This window comes from Phyllopteryx taeniolatus, chromosome 2 (genome assembly GCF_024500385.1).
Source record: "Phyllopteryx taeniolatus isolate TA_2022b chromosome 2, UOR_Ptae_1.2, whole genome shotgun sequence".
In the NCBI taxonomy this organism is placed as follows: Eukaryota; Metazoa; Chordata; class Actinopteri; order Syngnathiformes; family Syngnathidae; genus Phyllopteryx; species Phyllopteryx taeniolatus.
The window spans coordinates 13,780,071-13,801,504 of record NC_084503.1 but is presented as its reverse complement, the minus strand read 5'-3'; the positions used below and the strand labels follow the sequence as shown (position 1 = coordinate 13,801,504).

The 21,434-nt window shown below is 40.3% G+C and overlaps 1 protein-coding gene across 4 annotated transcripts in view; it reads left to right on the top strand.

Moving 5' to 3' along the window:
• Nucleotides 1–21,434, top strand: part of luzp2 (leucine zipper protein 2) — a 207,437-nt gene that overhangs the window by 163,758 nt on the left and 22,245 nt on the right. For all 4 annotated transcript variants that reach the window (XM_061762022.1, XM_061762012.1, XM_061762003.1 and 1 more), the window contains exons 7-8: nucleotides 12,538–12,600; nucleotides 19,700–19,774. In XM_061762022.1, the coding sequence (XP_061618006.1) occupies nucleotides 12,538–12,600; nucleotides 19,700–19,774 (138 nt within the window). The remainder of the gene's footprint in view (nucleotides 1–12,537; nucleotides 12,601–19,699; nucleotides 19,775–21,434) is intronic.

The window sequence follows — 21,434 nt, the reverse complement described above, 5'->3', positions numbered from 1 at the left end:
GCAATCAGCTCCCTCCTGCCACTCGTGGCTTGTCCAGGTGTGCCACTGCCTCCTTGTCTTGTCAGTTTGCCTATATTTAGTTTCCTGGTTTCTTTCAGTCCTTGTCGGGTCATTGTCGTCACACATCACGTTTCCAGAGTCCCATTATTTTCTAGTGGTGAGTGTTTCCCCATGTTTATTTGTTACTTTGACATTTGTTTTTTGGACTTCAATAATTTTGTGTTTGCTTCCACATGCCTTGTATGCTTTTTTGTTTTTTTGAGAATAAATCATCCTTTTTGAGTTCATCCTGCCCTCTGGCCTTGCCTCCCTCCTTCCCTGCACTGGGGGTCCCCGTTTTTGCCATCACGACAAACCTTTAAAATATGCTGTACTGCGACAATTGTTACGACACAGTGTCCTGAAGCAACACACGTGTTATGTTGATGTGTGTCGTATCTTACAACTTCTATGATAAATAAAGTTGTAATTGGCAGTGGCAGTTGCTGTCCGTGCATTTTTGAACACCTTTTAGTAACGAAGGCGCTTTACTTCGCGCCGCTGCTCTCGTTCCTCGCTGCCAGTCCCATGGTCCAGCTTTTTTTTTTTTTTTTTTTTTTTTTAAACTGGGAGCGATTGGACCAGCCGAATCTAGCGGCGCGGTGCTAACTGGGATTTTCATTGACAGACAGCTCATTTCAGGGCCTGTGCAGGCGTTTGAAGAATCTCCTTTTTGGCAACGCGTTATAGTCCTGAGATGGTAGCGTATGGGTGAGTCAAGTCTTCTGTAAATGGGCCAGGTGGAAGACAAGATGCCAAATACACATGATTAGTGATTAGACGACTTTAAACATTGATGTGGAGTAGCAAAGTCAACAAACAAGTCCAAATACGCTGGTGGAAACACCTATTAGCCTCTTTTCCGCTCTAAACCCTCAAGCCAAGCATATCTGAAATGTATCCAACAAACATGTAGCTTTTCCAAGGCTTAATCACATTTGTAAACTTGAAGATCTGGCTAAGGTCCTAGAGAAAAATCTGGAAAGACAACAAAGACCGAAAGGCCATAATTTAAGATGTCAGTTTGTCAGTCAACCCAGAGCCAATGATTCTCGAGCAAGCGAACATGATTTACATTCTTGCTTCTACTGAGAAAGCACCTTACTTTACAAAAGGTTCAACAAATTTGAGTATATTATGAGAATATTAGGTCAACATGTAGGGTGAAAAAAAGATGTTCATGGTATGTCAGCTTTGGAAATACTACAGACTCCTGCTACACTTAAATAAAATGCTTTGGGATCTGACTTTGACCAACTGTGAAAATATTCAAGCAACACTAATATTTGGTTTCTTTTGGACATAACCCTCATCTTGTGTTTTCTTCACAGCATCAAGATTAAATTAAAATAAAATTGTTCATTCCCCTTACATGATTTTCTTTGGGAGATTGGTGGACTTTTTCTTCTCTACTATCTCACATTTTATTTTCTATTACTGAGCTGTGGTCATGGCCAGTGGTTCACTGTCTGTTCAAATGATTCTGCAGAACTGCTTTCAATGCAAACCGAGTTCTCGGAAACAAGCAGTTTAAAGTCACGTTCTTAAATCCAAATGTCTGTCTGTCTGTCCATCCATCCATCCCTTTGCTGTAGCTCCTTTCCTCTTTTGGGTTAGGTTAGGTAACTTTATTTGTACCTGAGTGTAGATTTGGTTGCAGTGAGTTGGCTGCTCTCACACACACACACACACACACACACACACACACATATACACACACACACATCATTTACAAGGTACAAGGTACTTTTATTGTCAATTCTTCAATATGCATAACACATACAGAGGACTGAAATTACAGTACTCAAGGGCCCACGGTACTACAAAAGACAGTACAAATAATAACATCAATATACAACATTGTAAAAGCTAAATAAACTATAGTATATATAGTATAAAATTTCTGAATTGAATGTGCAAATATCAAAGGTCAGGTGGCGTGTGCAACATATAGTCAAGGTCAGAGAACCAAGGCAAATAAGACATTTATAAATTAGATGACAAAACCCCAATGCTGCTAAAGTGGCTGGTGTGAATGTGTGTGTGTGTGTGTGTGTGAGAGTGTTTGTGCATATTCATGTTTGCGGGGCGTCAGAGTTCAGGTGGGCAGAGGACAGAAGAGGCAGAGTGGGCAGAGAGTTCAGATTCCTCACAGCCTGATGAATAAAACTGTCTTTGAGTCGGCTAGTCCGGGCCCGCAGACTCCACAATCTCCTGCGTGATGGCAGCATACTGAAGAGGCTGTGTGATAGATGGGTGGCATCCTCTGCTATGCGGAGGGCTTTGCGGGTGAGGCGGGTGCTGTAAATGTCCTGCAGGGAGTTCCGATGATCTTCTCAGCTGCCCTCACTATGGATGGAGAGTCTTGCGGTAAGATGCGGTGCAGGCTCCGTACCACACTGTGATAAGGATGCTCCCTATGGTCCCTCTGTAGAACGAGCACACAATGGCTGTCGGGGCTCTGGCTCTTCTCAGTTTACGCAGGAAGTAGAGACGCTGGTGAACTTTCTTGGCCAGTGATGAGGTGTTGCTGGTCCAGGAGAGATCCTCGGTGATGTGCACTCCCAGGAACTTGGTGCTGTGCACCCTCTCCACCACAGGACCATTGATGTTCAGGGGAGCATGCTTGGAGTGCGCTCTCCTGAAGTCCACAACAATCTCCTTGTTTGTTTTCCACATACAGGGAGAGATTGTTGTCCATGCACCACCCAGCCAGGCGGTTCACCTCACTCCTGTAGTCTGTGTTGTTCCCGTTGCTGATGAGACCCACCACAGTTGTGTCATCTGCAAACTTGATGAAGAGGTTGGAGCTGTATGTCGGTGTGCAGTCATAGGTCAGCAGGGTGAAGAGGCAAGACCTTGACGGGCCCCCGTGTTCAGAGTGATGGTGCTGGATGTGTTCCTGCCGACCCATACTGCCTGCGGTCTCCCTGTCAGAATCAGAATCATCTTTCTTTGCCAAGTATGTCCAAAACACACAAGGAATTTGTCTCCGGTAGTTGGAGCCGCTCTAGTACGACAACAGACAGTCAATTTACAGAACACTTTGGAGACAGAAAGACATTGACAAAAAAATAAAAAATAAAAAATAAAAAATAATTTTTTAAATAAATGTAAAAAATTTAAAAAATTTAAAAAATTTAAAAAATTAAAAAAATAAAAAAGTCCAGCTGCCAGTGTTGAGCCCCACCTTGTCCAGTTTGTAGATCAGTTGTTTAGGGATGATGATATTGAATGCTGAGCTTAAGTCTATGAACAGCATTCTGACATATGAGTCCTTAGAGTCCAGGTGTGTGAGGGCAGAGTGGAGGGCGGTGGAGACGGCCGTCATCGGTTGACCGGTTGGAGTGATATGTAAACTGGAAGGGGTACAAGGAGGGGGTGGGGGCGGGGGCACTTGATGTGGTGCATGACTAGCCGCTCGAAGCACTTCATCAGAATGGGAGTGAGCGCTACCGGAAGGTAGTCATTGAGGCAGGAGGGAGATGACTTCTTTGGGACCGAGATGATTGTGGTGGCTTTGAAGCACGTGGGGACAACACCCTGACTCACGAAGGTGTTAAAGATGTCCATGAAGTCATCTGTGAGTTCAGCTGCACAGTCCCTCAGAACACGACCAGGTATGTTATCTGGGCCCGGGGCTTTTCGTATGTTGACAGATTTTTTCACGGTGTCCCGGGTCAGTGTCAGCACTTGGGAACCAAGAGGGGGTGGAGTCTTGTGTGCAGGGGGTGCTGTTGTGTGCCTTAAAGCGAGCAAAGAATTCAGCTCATTTAGCAGGGAGGTGGAGCTGTCGCAGTTCTGTGGTGAGGGTTTATAGTCCGTGATAGTCTGAATACCACGCCACAGACTCCTGATGTCAATGCTGTCATTGAAGCGGTGGGCCATCTTCCTGGAGTACTCCCGCTTGGCCTCCCTGATGCCATGGACTGATTGGCCCTGGCTGTCCTTAGGCCCTACTCATCCCCAGACCTAAAAGCCACGTTGCAGACCTTCAGTAGTCTAAAGACCTCCCCCGACAGCCATGGCTTCTAATTGGCACAGACAGGGATGGACTTAGTGGTGGTGACATCATCCATGCACTTGCTGATGTAGGCAGTCACAGTCTCTGTGTACTTCTGAAGGTCTGTGATGGAGTTGTAAGTGGCAGCCTGTTTGAACATGGTCCAGTCTGTGGTGGCAAAACAGTCTTTAAGTGCCACACTCATATCTGTTTCCTAATCGGTTGGGAGACTTTAACCAGTGGTCTGTAAGCTGGCATTATCATAACAGTGAGATGGTCTGAGGGTAGGGGAAGGGCCATGTAGGCCCCTCTCATGGGGGTGAAAACATTATTTCCCCATGTTGGAAAGTCAATGTTTGTCAGCCTTGCGGTCAGCATTGTAAAAGTCCCTAGCGAATGATGAGGAAAAGCATCTGGGTGGGCCGTCAGCTGTTCACTGATATGACGGTATAGCTCATTTAGCGCCTCACTCCTGTTATTGCTAGAGTTTGGAGGAATATAGACTGCCACAAGCAGTATGGCAATGAATTCCCTTGGTAAATAAAACGGTCGGCCATAAACTCTACTAGCGGTGTGCAGTGTTGACTGACCAAGATAGTGTCCTGGCACCATGCGTCATTGGTGTAAACACACAGTCCGCCACCATGGGTCTTACCTCCCGTGAGAGTTATGTCCGCTCGGTAGCATGCTAGCCGGTCGAGCTGAATGGAACGCTGCTGTTAAGCCGTGTTTCCACAAACACAAAAACACAGCACTCTTCCACAGTCTTATGAGTAGAGGGGAACAGTTGAATGTAATCCAGCTTGTTGTCCAGAGAGCATACGTTGGCTAACACGATTAAGGGAATAGATGGCTTGTGTAGTTCAGCCGCTAGCCTAACTCGGATACCTCCGCTCTTGCCCCATTTATGCTTTGTCCTTCGCCGTTCGTGGCGCCTCCACTCTGGGCTCGACGCAGGAGTGGGGGTCGCAGCTTGGTGTAGGCACCCGGAGCAACCTGCAGTTCCATAGCTCCTCAGTGAGAGTAGAGTTTAACTCCCTGAAATTAGTTCTGCTGATGTCGAGCAGAAGCTTGCGACTATCTGTGTCTTGGAACATGTAGACATGACGAAGACTGACTAAAACATTCATAAGACGAAAAGCACGAAAACACCGTTTGTTTGGGATAGAGAGCAGCCGCTGCGTATGCACGTGCCGCCATCTTGGGTGGAAACCCAAAAACATTGTAAAATGAAAGGGCAGTAACATAACAATGACAACAATGTCTCAGACATAATTGAATAATTGAATAATGTCTCAGACATAATTGAATAAAAACCACACCAAAAAACAGTGATACATGCATGTTGTTATTTTTGGCTAAATTTATGCAACCCAAAAATTCAACCTACAGTATATCTTAAATCGAAGCTTTGAAGTCATGGCCAAGAGCCGAAATGAGGCTGCATCTTTTTTAGAAGGTCTTAGATGAACTTTTCAAGCACCCGCTTTCTTTGTTACATGCAGTAGGCCTACATTTGAAGGCTCTGTGTCCGTAAACTGCTTTATATGCATGTGCAATTTGCATTCTAATAGTTACATGTTAATATTGTGTTAAGAGTCGATTAAATTTTCAATGTCTTTTCTTAATCAGTATTTGGACCAATATCCATCCATCCATTTTCTGAGCCGCTTCTCCTCACTAGGGTCGCGGGCGTGCTGGAGCCTATCCCAGCTATCATCGGGCAGGAGGCGGAGTACACCCTGCACTGGTTGCCAGCCAATCCCAGAGCACACATAAACAAACAACCATTTGCACTCACATCCACACCTATGGTAAATTTAGAGTTGTCAATTAACCTACCATGTATGTTTTTGGGATGTGGGAGGAAACCGGAGTGCCCGGAGAAAACTCACACAGGAACGGGGAGAACATGCAACACACAGGCGGGGCCGGGGATTGAACCCCAGTCCTCAGAACTGTGAGGGCAGACGGTCCAACCAGTCGTACACCGTGCCGCCTGGACCAATATCTCCAGTTTAAAAACATTGTAAAAAAAAAACATCCCTAATTTTAATAATATCATAGTAGTATTTTTATGAGTGTATTTTCAAAATAGCTTCAGACATATTCTGGTCTATGCTGAGCTTCAAGTGGAAATCGATTAGGTGTTATTAAACTTACACTAAGGACACATTTATATTAAATATCTATTAGAACCTATATATCTGAATTTTCTAAAACAGTACTAATTGAGCTGCTGGAATAAAATTAGGCACATTAAAAAAATAAAAAAATCAGCAACAATAAAGCATCCAGTCAATACTCCTGCTTTGAAACAACTCTGCAAAGTGGGGCTTAAGAAATGAGAGTCAGAACATGTGCCTCTAAAAATTGTGACTTTCGACTTAGTCACTTCAACTGAGTAAACATAATTCAACATCTTGGTGCCTCACTTTTCAAAACACAATTGTATGAGTCATTGAAAATTATTATGTGGCATGTCAAATGGGAACAAAATATTAGTGTGACTGAAACAAACAGCTAGCGTTTATATATTATCACTAGACGTCTAACGAACAAAGTTCATGGTAAACAGTTATTTAACCAGATGGTGATGAGAATCATTTTAATACTCTTTTGCTTCAGTTTACCTTATTTCCTCGTTTGAGGAAATTAAGACTCTCTGATTCCAACTGAATAATGTTAACACAGTGCAGCGTGAACAAGCAAATCGGCTTAGGTACTCATAATAAAGACCAATGCATTCTCAAATTGTAAGGAATTAGTGTAGAGCACCCAAGCATTGGTAAAGTACATTTCAGTTTGCTGCCCTAAGCTTTGATTTGTGGCATGCAAGTATTTTATACTATGTGCTTCTCAAACAGGCGGCACGGTGGCTGACTGGTTAGAGCGTCAGCCTCACAGTTCTGAGGTGCGGGGTTCAATCCCCGTCCCCACCTGTGTGGAGTTTGCATGTTCTCCCCGTGCCTGCGTGGGTTTTCTCCGGGCACTCCGGTTTCCTCCCACATCCCAAAAACATGCATTAATTGGAGACTCTAAATTGCCCGTAGGCATGACTGTGAGTGCGAATGGTTGTTTGTTTCTATGTACCCTGCGATTGGCTGGCAACCAGTTCAGGGTGTACCCCGCCTCCTGCCCGATGACAGCTGGGATAGGCTCCAGCACGCCCGCGACCCTAGTGAGGAGAAGCGGTTCAGAAAATGGATGGATGGATGCTTCTCAAACAATAATCCAGGACTTCACTTATAGTTGGGGAAATAAAAGCACAGTTAGCTGGCTGTGAATTGACAGCTCTTGGTTCATTACAAAAATACCACCTAACCTTTTGGAAACATTTGACGAAATCCTCAAGGGAAGCATCTGATACTGAAAAAGTCAATGAGATTCTGAGTAATACAGATCTTTGAAGAGAAGGGAAGGGTAACAGGGATTACATCTGCCATTTAATCAGTTGCTTTTCTTATCAGTATGAGTATGGATCGATTGCTTGTTTCTTCTTTGTGAAATATATGTTGTTGCTGCATGGTCCTTCTTATTTTGGATGATGCTATATGTAATCTGCATCACTACCACAAAAGCGAAAAAAAATAAAAACTTATCAGTTTCAACAGAAAAAGTGACAACGGTGGTTATTCCCTTAAGGTGATTTGCATTTGAAAAATCTTGTCTCAGCTAAATCTCATGAACTGAAATTTTCTTACAACACCATAAGTTTATGGATGCTGCTGGAGGAGTGGGGGGGAGCTTAGTACACTCTGCAGCTATGTGCCTGTGGCTTGAAGCACTAATTTTAGATTGTCCTTGAGTAATGAACTAATATGCAATCCGAATTTGATTATGCTTCTGAAAGTAAAAATATCCTAATTAATGGTACTGAGATGCAAACTCCAATGTGAACTGAATACATTATTGAAAGAGAGGTTCCTCTGGCAGAGTCAAGCAAAATTTCTCTTTCTAGAATGTAAAGGCAGTAACCCTAACCTATATAAAGACTGTGCTAAACAAATCATGCGAGTGACTTGCTGCGGTGACCTGTGATTGGACAAACCTAAAGTCACAGCAACAACAACATACTGTTATGCAGTTGTATTGAAGCGAAAGTGTTCTCATCCCAAGTCATTAAGTACCTATGCATTTTTGTAAGACGCTTGAATGAAATTTGCACATACAGTATTTGCAGCAGCTGTATGCTCAGTTTCTAGGATGCATTGGTCAAAGATCATCGAAGCGTAACAAATTTGCATTTCTCTTCTTGCACATGGTAGTGCTGTGATTTTGTATGACTGGACGAGAAAGCAATAGAAAAACTGACAAATCCATATGCATCTACATACAATATTAAAATGTCTTGTCAAAGAATCTGAAACTAGCGTTGAAGTTCAACTAAAAAAAAAAAAACTGCATGTCTGGCTACATTGATAATTTATTGTTTTGAGAGATGTGTGCTGCACCCAGTTTCACTAATGTACCCAGAAATACAATTAGTTATGACCGCAAGAGCATATCTGTCAAATAAAACAATTTCCCCTCTTCTACCGCATTCACTATCTGTATTGAATAATTCAGACACCTGTAATGACTGGAATTATAAAAATAAAATTTGCTTCCACTCGGTGGATTATGGCCAGTCTGCCTCATCTGACAGACTCCAGCAAGTAAGGCACTACTACACAGACACTACTTTGAAAAGAGTAATCTCTTTGAAGGCAGTGGGAGGTAGAGCACTTTTGGGATCCCGTTGCGCTCCTGCTGAGTTTGATGCAGACGCACAGTATGTAGAGAATGCCTATCATTAGAAACTTTGATGAAAAATAACATAACTTTTTAAAAATGAGCTTGCATAATAGTGTTACTACAACATATGGTGGTACTGTATGTTATGTTGGGTAGAGTGGTGAACAATTGTCAAGATCAATTGACCAGCACAAGGACATAGGAGTGAATCAAATGCAGATTATCCTAATCTTTCAATAACCTTATTTAGCCACAGGAAAAGGGTAATTTATAACAGCTCTCAGTATGATATTGTAAATCGTGCAGTTTTACAAAACGGTACCAGAGGTTGACATAATCAACAGTATTTTTCTAGTTTCAAACACAAATATAGATTTCAGTTTAAACTTGACATTTCTTGTGAGTATCAAAAACACAAGGCATTCATTAAAAAAAAGAGGAACAGAAGTTTGTTATCTTGTTATAAATTATTATAATTATACAATTTTATCTGACTGTGGTATCTCAGTCAGAACACTAGGGGTAAAAATATTACGTCAAAAGAGGCGTAGAAAAGAACACGAAGAAGAATGTAATTTCATGTCGAATAGATGCTAGCTGTGTGCTGATCGATTGAGCAATAAAATGAATTCAAAAAGAAATAGAGTACAAGACTAATTCTTGGGAACACTACACTGACTAAACCATACTGTAATGGACGGGACGTCCAGACAGCGCACGGCCGGCCCGCCGTGTAACTATTCACCTGTAGAATGTTCCAAACATGTGTTTGATGAGCATTCCTCAACTTTCTCAGTCTTTTTTGCCACCTGTCCCAGCTTTTTTGGAACGTGTTGCAGCCATAAAATTCAAAGTTAATGATTATTTGCTAAAAACAATAATGTTTATCAGTTTGAACATTAAATAGCTTGTCTTTGTAGGGTATTCAATTAAATATAGTTTGAACATGATTTGAAAATCATTGTATTCTGTTTTTTATTTATGTTTAACACAACATCCCAATTTCATTGGATTTGGGGTTGTAAATAAACAGCAAACAGTGTATGATGTTGTGGTCACTGAGAAGTACTGTAATACTATACCAGGAATTAAACTATTAAAATCCTTAACTTATCTTGACCTCCTCATATACAATATATCTAATGCATATGTCAAATTATACACAAATTCAGCTTTGTCATTAAGATGTAACGTAGAGTGTAGACCTTTGAGAAAATATTTCTTTACAAGATTTGATCATATGTATAGAAAAATGTAGGTCGTCTGAATACTTCCTGAATGCTTTGTACTCCAAGTTCATACAATACTGCTAATCAGACAACAAGTTTGACATGGTGCTGTAGTTCTCTTGTGCAGAAGAGGTGCTTGGCATGATTTATTGAGTAAATTATAGGACTATGCTTTGGAAAAGCTGAGAGTGCAGCATACTGAAAGATACAAATATTTGCATTTCTTTGTCAAGCTATCTTGCTCCTGCGGCTGTGCAGCTTCTTTAGGTAATTTATTCGTGTAGCGTTTTATAACAGCTCCAGATTAAATCAATTTGTTATGAATTAACTTCTTTCCTTGACCCGGGCCACAGCACAACAAATTAATTGTTGTGAGTTTGAAAGTCAATTCTTATTCTTTGTGCTTAGTTACCATTGGCCTGGGATTTGAAAAGCCATACATCCAGTAACAAAGGACATATTTTATATGGGTGTTTTGGGACAAAGTAAAAGATAAACAATAAGCGCTATTATTAAAATGCAGTGGAACCTCGATATAACAGACTGATAACGACAGAGGTCTTCCAATATGGAATTTGTTAGAGCATTAGACCAATTGTTAGAGCATTAGAGCACTTCTTTTTTTTTTTTTTCTTTTTTTTTTAGGCCAAATGCAACCATATTACTGTACAGTACAAAATTTTTTAGTATTTTAGTCGTGGCCTAAAACAGTCAATACAGTACAAAATTATTGTAAATAAATATTTAAAAAAGCTTTAATGTTAGAAAGTTTCACATTTTATCCATACTTACCATGGTGACATTGTTCTGGAAGCCATTTTAAAGCCCAATGTCACTGCGATTTAAAATTTATTTATTTTTTAAAAATCCTTTCATTCATTGTCCAGCTTCTTAACAAGTCTTTTCTGTGACGTGTCAAATTTACAAAGCATTGTTTTTGCTCTGTTTTGGGGGTCTTTAAATAAGGCACACATTCAAGGAACTAAGGGTAACATGAGCACACATTATTCATGTTACGTTAATACTGATCATTCATGAACATTAAGGGTTAACGTCTTTATTACGGCAAGAGTTCAACATTTCATGATGCGATGCAACAAAATAAAGCAACTTTCTGTGTGACGTCAACCAAAATCCCATGATGCAGTGGAAACTGTAGTTAATTGCTGTATAATCACGTTAAAATATTTTACTGTATGGTATGTGGTAAATAATTGTATAATTTACAGGAATGTCTAACAGTGTACTGATAAGGAGCAAGTTGAGGTTTCCATCTAAAAATCAAATAATAAACAGAAGAGGAACTCAACCACCGTATCATGTGATCCATCTTATCTCTTCTACTAATACATGACTAATATTTTTCTTGTTTGTGTTGTTTTTCACTTAAATGTATACTTTGATTTGTCCATCTCACTTAAATATTAAATACAAAATAAACAATTCTGAAGTTCATTCCAGTTGTATTTTCTTCATAACTTAAAGATACACATAAAATCAAGTGGGTGGAAAGTGACTCAAAATGATACAAAATGCAAAGCTGTATTTGTCTGAGAGCTGAACTGTCGCATGGCGTGCGAGTTTTTTTCATGAGTGGCCAACTGTCAGCCACTGGGTTTTCTGCGAATTAAAATTTGAATTGCCTGTGAACGGCATTGCAACATCCAAGATCTAACAGCCAATTAAAGATGCAAATGAGTTATACACACACACACATAATATATTTCTGTCGCCGAAAGGCACTGCTGCAGTCAGTGTATGGTACGATCGGCCAGCATCCTCTTAAAATATCCACAGACTCTTTTTATTCTTGCTTCTTCCCTCGTCTTTGTTCCCATATGCATGTTTTTTTGTTCAGTAACAAATAATACACTTCACTTTATTATATGTGTAGCCTCAAAACCTGATACAGGGTTGTAGTTTTTGCGTTGTAGCGCATCGTTAGATGAGCTGAGAAGGAAAAACAGTCTTTCACCCAATAGCATCATATGAAAATACTTTATCCTAAACGATGACAAGGACAGAGGCCTTGGGGTCTTTGCTCAGCCCCATGTTGCTTCTCATGTCACAAACAGCTTTTATGATGGCCTGGTCACGATACACAAGCAGCAGCGAAAAGTCAGCCACAGCAGCACAGCCGGGTTGGTCTGTGTTAGATCTGGCAGCAAATAACTGGTTGGTATTTGAATGCTTTGCTTACTGATTACAGGCAACAGCTGGTTGTCACCAAGGAACCTTCATACCTGAGGTGGTGGCAGCACTGTATGTGTGGTGCGTGTGATAATTTGGCAGTGGACATGAAGCCAGCACATGGCTGCACCACTGTTTGGTTTGTCTTTGCAGTTCAGTGAAGCAGAGATTTGATATTTTCCTTCTCACAGTTAGGCTGTTCTTTTAGCTAGAGCTTTTGCCCTGGGAACACTCACTAAGGAGCCTTCTGCTGCAGCTGCCAGAATCCTTCTACGTGATCTAAAACCAATTTCACAATTTGAATGAGCTAACACCTATTTTCTTATCTTTCTCTTGCAGTCCAAAAAAATCCAGGCTCAACTGAAAGAATTGCGGTATGGGAAAAAGGATTTAATTTTTAAGGTAAGCTCACACTGAAGGGTGGTTCACTTTAAAGCAGCTCCACACCAGAGCTAAAGAAGTATTTGAAACCACCATGGAACAGTAGTTCCATTACAGGCAATACCCCAATTAATTTAGTTACCAATTACAAAATCCCTCCTAGCGTGGTAGTCAATTGCACAGTCAATTGCCCAGACCTCAATCTGCATCTTGTTGTCCCTTGTTTATCCCTATAATATCCATGCCATCCTTCTCAGTTGTAGCTTGTATGTTGATAAGTTCTCATGAGTTGCTCTTTAAGATTCAAAAGACCATGAATTATTATTTAACAGGAAGTACATATTACTGAATGTCATAATGGGGCTCCTACAAAATTGCTAAAATTAATATGCGGAAGTAATGTCATCGACACTATCATTTTCATAAAATTAACATGTACAAAATTAGTGTCAATTCTCCTGACACAATACATTAATGCACTTTGATTAACATTATATTCCAATATGTAAATTGTGTTAGATCTGAGGAGTCATTATATTTTAGTATTTATTGGCAAAATCATAGGTCACCCCTCGATACCACTTGTCCTTATGACTAAACTTTGGGAGAGAGGCAGGATACACCCAATAATGGTCGTCAATCAATGGCAGGTCACATATAGACAAACAATCGTTCACACTCAAATTCACAGTTGTGGACAATTCAGTTTTTCAATTAACCTGACGTGCAAGTTTTTATGTGGGAGAAATCCGAAAATGATATTTACTGGAAACTCGTTTTTTTTTGTGTGTGCCCTAATTTTTCTATGATTCAGTGTTCAGGAAATTTTTGCGACAAAACTTTCTTTCAGTTTTTGTAAGTCTGCTCAGTTTTTGCCCTCCCCCCCCAAAAAAAATAGTGACTCGGCCATTCATTTTCCGAAATCCATCTTCTTTCATCGGAAGCATTTCGTAAGTTGTGTAAAAAAGGTTCAACAGACAGCATATTCCACAGTGAGAGTTTTTATTTTTTTTATTTTTATTTTTTATTTATTTATTTTTCTTAATAACTGAGGGCAAAAACACTGTCGCTACATCGGTGTAACACATCCTGTTGAAAGTCAGAGCTTCTATATAAAAGTAATCAGTATAATAAGAGTTTCCCCATACTTTCTTTGGGCCTAATGTCGCTTATTTAGCAGTCGAACTAAATGAAAAAAACAATATTTGAAGGTAGCTGCTAAATAAGCCACCAAAGAAAGTGTTTGACTCTGTTATTACACTGATGTGCTTTTATTTTGAAGGATTTAGTGATGGGCACAGCAGTTCTTTTGAGTGTCCTGAATCATTCAAATCAGTTCTTTAAAAAGATTAGTTCAGAAGATTCTTTCACCGAATCGTTTCGTTCATTTTCACAAAATCAAATTCAAGTGCTTCCACATTCAGTTAATGATCCATCCCTGAGATTCACGTTCGCTGAACATGTTCACCGAAGGACTATGCGTTGTTGTTGTCACGTATTGTAAACTAGGAAAGGAGGGGAGATTTAAAAAAAAAAAAAAAAAAAAAAAAAACTTAAGCTAAATTTTCACCTACCTATCTCTCTCTAAGCAAGCTCTCGAACACCCGGCTTTGGTTGTGACTCATGAACGTGCGTGCAGCGAGCTCACCTACCGAACATCCTTCCGCGGCCCCTTACGTCCAGCTACGCTCTCGCCGGCCAGTGGAAAGAGTCTTTGAATTTCTTGAGAAGCGTGATATAAGTTTCATGTATTATTATTATTATGAAATAAAAAGCTTTAATAATCGCATCAGAGAAAAAGAGGGAATGATATGAATGTGTACGTATATACATTTATTATTAATTTACATTTATTTTAAATGTGTGTGCTTGTTTACATATGCTTGACTGACTCAACATTAGGTGTTAGCTTGGAGAAACAGCTGCTAGTGAAAGCTATCCCCGCAAGGACGTCAGGACCCACAAAAAAAAAAATAGCATACTGTGAAGAAATCAGCCCAATTTTGCAGGCCATAAATTTTTTTAGTGTCACACACTAATCATCTACTAAACTCAAAGCAACCGCACATGTCACGTACGTGGTTAGGGCGAAGGCGAGGAACGCAAGGCAAGAACATGGTGGACCCAATTGCAGGGAAGCAGGGAGGCAAGGCAGGAGTGCGGGAATCTCAAAATAATAATATTTAATCACAATGATAAAAACAACTGGCGACTATGACATGGCAAGACATGTGACAACGACAATGAACCGACAAGAACTGAAAGAAACCTGGGAACTAAATACAAACAAATTGACGAGACAACGAGGAACACCTGGACAAGACACGAGTGGCTGGAGAGAGCTGATAGATCGATACAAAGTAGACGAGAACAGGTGGACACAACAACCTAATGAGCACACGACAAACATGGAACACAGGAAAACATGGAACAAAACTAAACACAACCCAAACCAAAACACAGACCATGACAGCACAGGTTTCCCCAGGTGTCATTAAATTGCTTCAGTTTGGTTCAATTGTCTCAGTTGGGTTCAATATCGGGAAGACTAGAGACTTGACAACTGGCCAGAAAACCATCATTGATACCCTCCATAGGATGGGTAAGCCACAAAAAGATCATAGCTAAGGAGCCTGGCTGTTCACAGAGTGCTGTGTCCAAGCATATCAATGGAAAGTCTAGTGGAAGGACAAAATGTGGCAGGAGAAGATGCACCAGCAAAAGAGATGGCCGTGGGCTTCAACGGATTATCAAACAGAGAAGATTCAAGAATCTAGTAGATATCCAGAAAGAGTGGAATGAGGTGGGAGTCACAGCTTCAAAAACCACCACATTCAGACATGGGCTACAACTGTCGGGGTCCTCGGGTCAAGCCACTTCTGAGCCTGAGCCAACGTAGGAAGTGTCTCAACTGGGCCAAGGAGATGAAGGACTGGACTGTTGGCCAGTGGTCCAAGTTCCTCTTTTCCGATGAAAGTAAAGTGTGCCTTTCATTCGGGAATCAAATTCCAAGGGTTTGGAGGAAGACGGGTGAAGAACAGAATCCAATGCTGCTTGAGCTCCAGTGTGAAATATCCAGTCAGTCATGATTTGGGGTGCGATGTCCAGTGCAGGTGTTGGTAAACTCTGCTTTCTTAAATCCAAGGTCACAGCAACAGTCTACCAGAATGTTTTAGAGGACTTCATGATTCCTTCTGCTCAGGATCTGTATGGAGATGCAGATTACATCTTCTGCCCAGACCGCCAGAAGCACTAAAACCTAGTTTAATGCCCATGCCATCACAGTGCTGGACTGGCCAGCCAACTCGCCGGATCTAAACCCCATTGAGAATCTATGGGGTATTATCAAGAGGAAAATGAGGGGCACCAGACCCAAAAACAAAGAAGAACTGACAGCAAGAATCAAGGAAATCTGGGCTTCCATAAGTCCCAGGCAATGCAAGAGGCTGATTGCCTCAATGTCACAGCGCATCAAGGCAGTGATTAAAGCAAAGGGATTCCCAACCAAGTATTGAAGATTAACGTATCGTTTTGAAAGTACCAAATTTTGATTGATTTAATGTGACCCAAATTTCTTTGTTTTTTTTCTACAAAAACTGAGAAGTAAATGATTTCTTCACAGTATTCAAATGTTTTTAATTTCTGATTTTGTGGGTTTTATGAGCTGGAAGCCCAAATTATGTAAAAATAAACAAATAAATAATTGTACTTGTTTAGGCCCTGAATCTATAATTTATTAAAGTTTAACTTTTTGAATGGAGTTCAAATGTTTTGGAAAGTGTCTGTAGTTTAATTTGAAACCCATTAAAAATAAAATAAGTCAAGTCAAGTTTATGTGTAGTCACTGATGGTGTAGTGGTACACTCGCCTGACTTTGGTGCGGGTAGCGTGGGTTCAGTTCCCACTCAGTGATGGTGTGAATGTGAGTACGAATGGTTGTCCGCGTCTCTATGTGCCCTGCGACTGACTGGCAACCAGTTCAGGGTGTAGTCCGCCTTTCGCCCGAAGTCAGCTGGGATAGGCTCCAGCGCCCCGTGACCCTAACCAGGATAAGCGGTGTTGAAAATGGATGGATGGATGAATGGAAGTTTATGTGTATAGCCCTTAATCACAAAAGAGTCTCAAAGGGCTTCATAAGCTCACAGATGGCAAAGATTGACGACATCCCCATATTATTTGCTGACCTGCTTTGGTAGCTCTATCACAGTCACCGCAGTGACCGCAATAAACACAACACCCAGGCAGGTTCGTCATCACTTGTTCACTCTGTTATTATATAAAAACCGTAAAAGCAACAGCCGTTCCTAGCGCTGCAAAATGAAGAGCCTTTACTCTGTAAGTCCTCATTCAACTTTACCCCGAGGCTACTTCTCCACTGGCTTTCAAAAGTAAGTGGCTTGATGTAGTCGTATGCCTCATCTCGCGAAATGGCTTGTACCCCGCTGACCCCACACCTCCATAATGGACAGACACAAAAATGTGGAGCTTTGAGTCACTAACCCTGAAAGTCAGCATTTATGGGTCAGTCACCCTGTTCCTACATTGCTCAGAGGACTATCTGCTGATGATGCAATGGCTGTAATGGCTCTCTATCATGCAACACAGTCACATGCATGCGAACGTGCACACGTTCTTCTGCTGCCCTTTAGAAGTAATACTGAGAGCAGGTTGCAAATTTTTGTGCTTGTTCGCCAATCCACTCTGGACTCGTTATTTAGCAGATCGTGTTTGCACTGTTTCATCTGACATACTGAGCAACATTTTGTGTCTGTAATATCTGCTGTGATCAGCTGTAAACACATTGTGTACTTTCCCTTCTGCAGTATCATATTCAAATACTCTGCCAGTATTCTGACAGCAAAAATATAAAATGTCACAGGCTCCTTTTGAAATATGGCAATTTAATGTTGTTTTTTTTCTTCTAGTCACCAACAGCATTATTCAAAGTACATTACTGTAGTATCAGTGAATATGTCTGTTTTGTATTTGCTGTGGCAATATATTCCACAATATTCCACACTGATGTAAACCCTCAGACAAAAATAAATAAATTTTTCAGAGGTGAGCCCTGCCCATGTCTGTCACGGTATGACTCATGCATCAGGCCAAACATAAACATCATTGTAATTGACCCGGTGAGTCGTGAACGTAATTGTCCTCATTAACATGATGATTTTGTGCGCTGAAATCTGCCTTATAATGAGGTGAATTTTGCAAATATTCAATGTTTCCCTATTGTGACTCAATACCCATAGGGGTACTATAATACTGTATAAAAGGGTATTCAAACAAATACATTGCGTCAACTATTTGTTGGCTTTGCCGACCTTGGCTGTTTCAAGCATGGTGCATGTTTCATTTCACAATGCCAGTAAAAGAAACCTAATAAAAGATAATGATTCAAAGTAGACCACAAAGGTCAGTTTTAGTTTTACACCATCTGCATGCAAATTATCACAATTTGTTCCATCGTAATGGGAAAGCCATTAATAATGGGATTCATTTTTCTGTTGTGTTGATGGGCTTTTTGTGTGAAATAAATGCCCTTTGTGTTTATTATTCAGTTCAGGGACTGAACATGAGTAATGATAATAATTATGGGTCTTGTGGGTCTTCTTATATGACACACAATACGAAACATTGCACTGTAATACAGTGTAGAGCACAGGTGTCAAACTCAAGCCCCAGGGGCCATATCCGGCCCGCCACATGATTTTATGTGGCCCGCAAAGGCAAAATCATGTGTGTCAACTTCCATGATTCTTGTTAAAATCTGTACCAAAATTTCAAATTGTCATATATCATAAATGATAACGTTGAGATATTGTAAGCATTTTTGTGTTACCAAACATTAATAATAGTTGAAAACCCCATTACCCTTGATTTCTGATTCCAAAACTAGTTCATACATTCCGTGTGTAACTATGATGAGGCGATTAAAGATTTTTATGGTTTCACAGTCATAACGGCCCTCTGAGGGAAACCTTAACTACAGTGTGGCCCGCGACAAAAATTTGTTTGACACCCCTGGACTGTAGAGTATAATACTGTATTTCTCAAAGAGACATAATACCTTTACATCATGTACTATGTACCTGTATATGGTAAAACAGCAAGTTTGCCAACTATTAATTCACTGGTTGCTAGTTTAAGACTTTAAATTCTTGTTCAGGATCATCTTTGCCAAGTATGTCAAAAACACACATGGAATTTGTCTCCGGTAGTTGGAGCCACTCTAGTACGACAACAGACAGTCAATTGACATAGAATACTTTTGACATTATACAGACAAAAAAAATAAGAAAAAAAAGGTTGCCAGTAATGTGGTAATGGCGGTACAATTATTATTCTTTTTTGACAATTGTGCAAAAAGATGGAGAGTCCTCTAGCAATTAGAGCAGTTTGAAATGACTAATTTAACAATAGTCCGATGCAATGACCATTGTGCAAAGGGTACCGAGACTTCAAGAAATGTATGCAGTTTAAAGTGACGAGTAGTGCGATAATCTGGGACAATGTCGATTGTGCAAATGTTGCAGATGCTACTAAGGCACGAGTGGCCAGTATTGGTCAACAACAGATATGCAAATAGTGCAGCGTGGCGAGACTACTACAGTGAGTGCACGAGTAATGTATAAAACACAGAAATGTGACAACAAAGTCAAAACAAAAAATTGGCACCATGTTGCATTGGAATTGTAATAAATAAATAAATACATTTCTGTTGTTTCTGCTGAGGGTGGCCCAAGCAGGTATTTGTTTTAGGGGCAATTACTTTTTTCACACAGGGCCAGGAAACTTTGAAAAAATTGTTTTTCCCCCTTAATAAATAAAATCACCATTTTAAAAACTGCTTTTTATGTTTACTTGGGCTATCTTTTTCTGATATTTGCATTTGTTTAATGATTTTAAACGTTAAAGTGGGGAAACTGCACAACAATGAAAATTTAAGAAGGGGACAAATACATTTTCACAACTTTGTAAAGTATATGTACTTTAAAAATGAATCAATACCTAAATATAGAGTTTTAGCAGTCCAAGATTTGGCTTAGTCATGATCGTGCTGTGGGAAGAAAATTCTGAAAAATTAATTTGATTCAAAGGTCATGTACTTTTGTAGGGGCAGCAGCTAATGGACTTGGAACACAAGTTAACCATAGCCAAGGAAGAATTAGAGAAGACTGCACTTGACAAGGTGAGTACTTTTCATTCTTCAGTAGGGCTTTCTTGTTTCAAATTGAGATCCTTTTAAATCTTGTCCTCAAAGTCACAGTGCTTACTTTAGGATATCCTGACAAGACATCTGTTGATGAAAAGTCATCAGGTGTCACAAACAGTTTTGTCCAGTCTATGGAATTACACCATTGGACTTCAGGCCAAATGACCTCTGGAAAGCATCTGTCAGGTCCAAGGAATACAGCATTGACCGACTGGCTCTAGCAGTCACAAACAAAACAAAACAAAAGGGTCCTAAATAGAAAGTTTTAGCACTGCAGTCAGTTAACCAGCATTCTGGTTAGATAACTTCTGTTTAGGTTGACGTGTAGGGCTGCAACTAATAACTGAATAACTGAAATAATTTGATTACAAAAAAAGGCATCAGAGTGATTATTTTTCCACAGGGAGTAATGTTACTGCAAACTCATGCACCACTATGTGTAGAGATAAGTTTTGGGATCATTTCACACTTACAAAAATAATAAAGTGCCATGTGTTTACTGCAAAGCATAACTGGCTTACACAATAGCATTTCAATAATTGCCAACACAAGGTAGCATAAACATTGTTAGAGAGGAGAGGAGGAGGAGAATCACCTTTTGTCATGAACATGCATGCATGCACACGAAATTTGTTCTCTGCATTTAACTCATCACAGTGAACACATACACATCTTAGTGGAACAGACTGGAGCAGGGGGCAGCTGAAGCGCCCGGGGAGCATTTTGGGGCTAATTTGATATAGCCTGCCACCACCAGTTAGAATGTATTATAATGCCCCCACAGAGGTCAAGGATAGGCGCAGCCACTGGTGCATTTTCAATCGCTTTAATGAATAAACCGCAACAAAATAAGCACGTAATAAGCGCACATTCATACACTAGTTGCAATACCTACAACTGACGTCCAGGGATTCAATGTGCCGACTGACTAAACTACAACGGCCAACTACACTCTTAATCACTGACATACACGTCACTCACCAGGCCAAGGACTGCCTTTTAAAGCCACACAAATTCAAAATAACATTCTAAAGTGTAGAATGTGATGATGTCGACCCAAATGGACAGAAATAATACCCGCAACTGACATGCATATTTTGTATTGGTATTAAATAATGCAAATAAATTTCTGTCCGATTCATCGATTAATCAATGGGATAATTGGTAATCAACTCCAAAATATTGGATAGCAGCAGTCCTACTGAGATCATTCCACTTGCCACTCAACTGTCACATAGATTGGATGGATTTTCTCCTCTAGACAGGAGGTTTAAAAAAAAAAAAAAAAGGGAGGATCAATAGCTGATATAGATCTATTTTAATGACTTCATATATAAGCGCTATGCCTTTTTTTTTTTGTTTGAATCCAACACCGCCATTTCAGCCAACAGCATTTGAGCAGGAATGTAAACAAGCAAACATGGCAGCGCCCTGAGTCAGCCATGTCTTGTTTAGCTTTTTTTCTCAATAATATACGTAAACCTTTGACGGTTCTTTGTATATAAAGATGGGGGGGGGGGGGGGGGTGTATAGAGAGTAAAAAGAAGACATTTAACCAGTTCTTTAGTAAAGGTGCAGGGAACAAGCTGAATACATTCAGCACAAAAAGTACCTTCAAAAGGTACGTTGCGTGTTC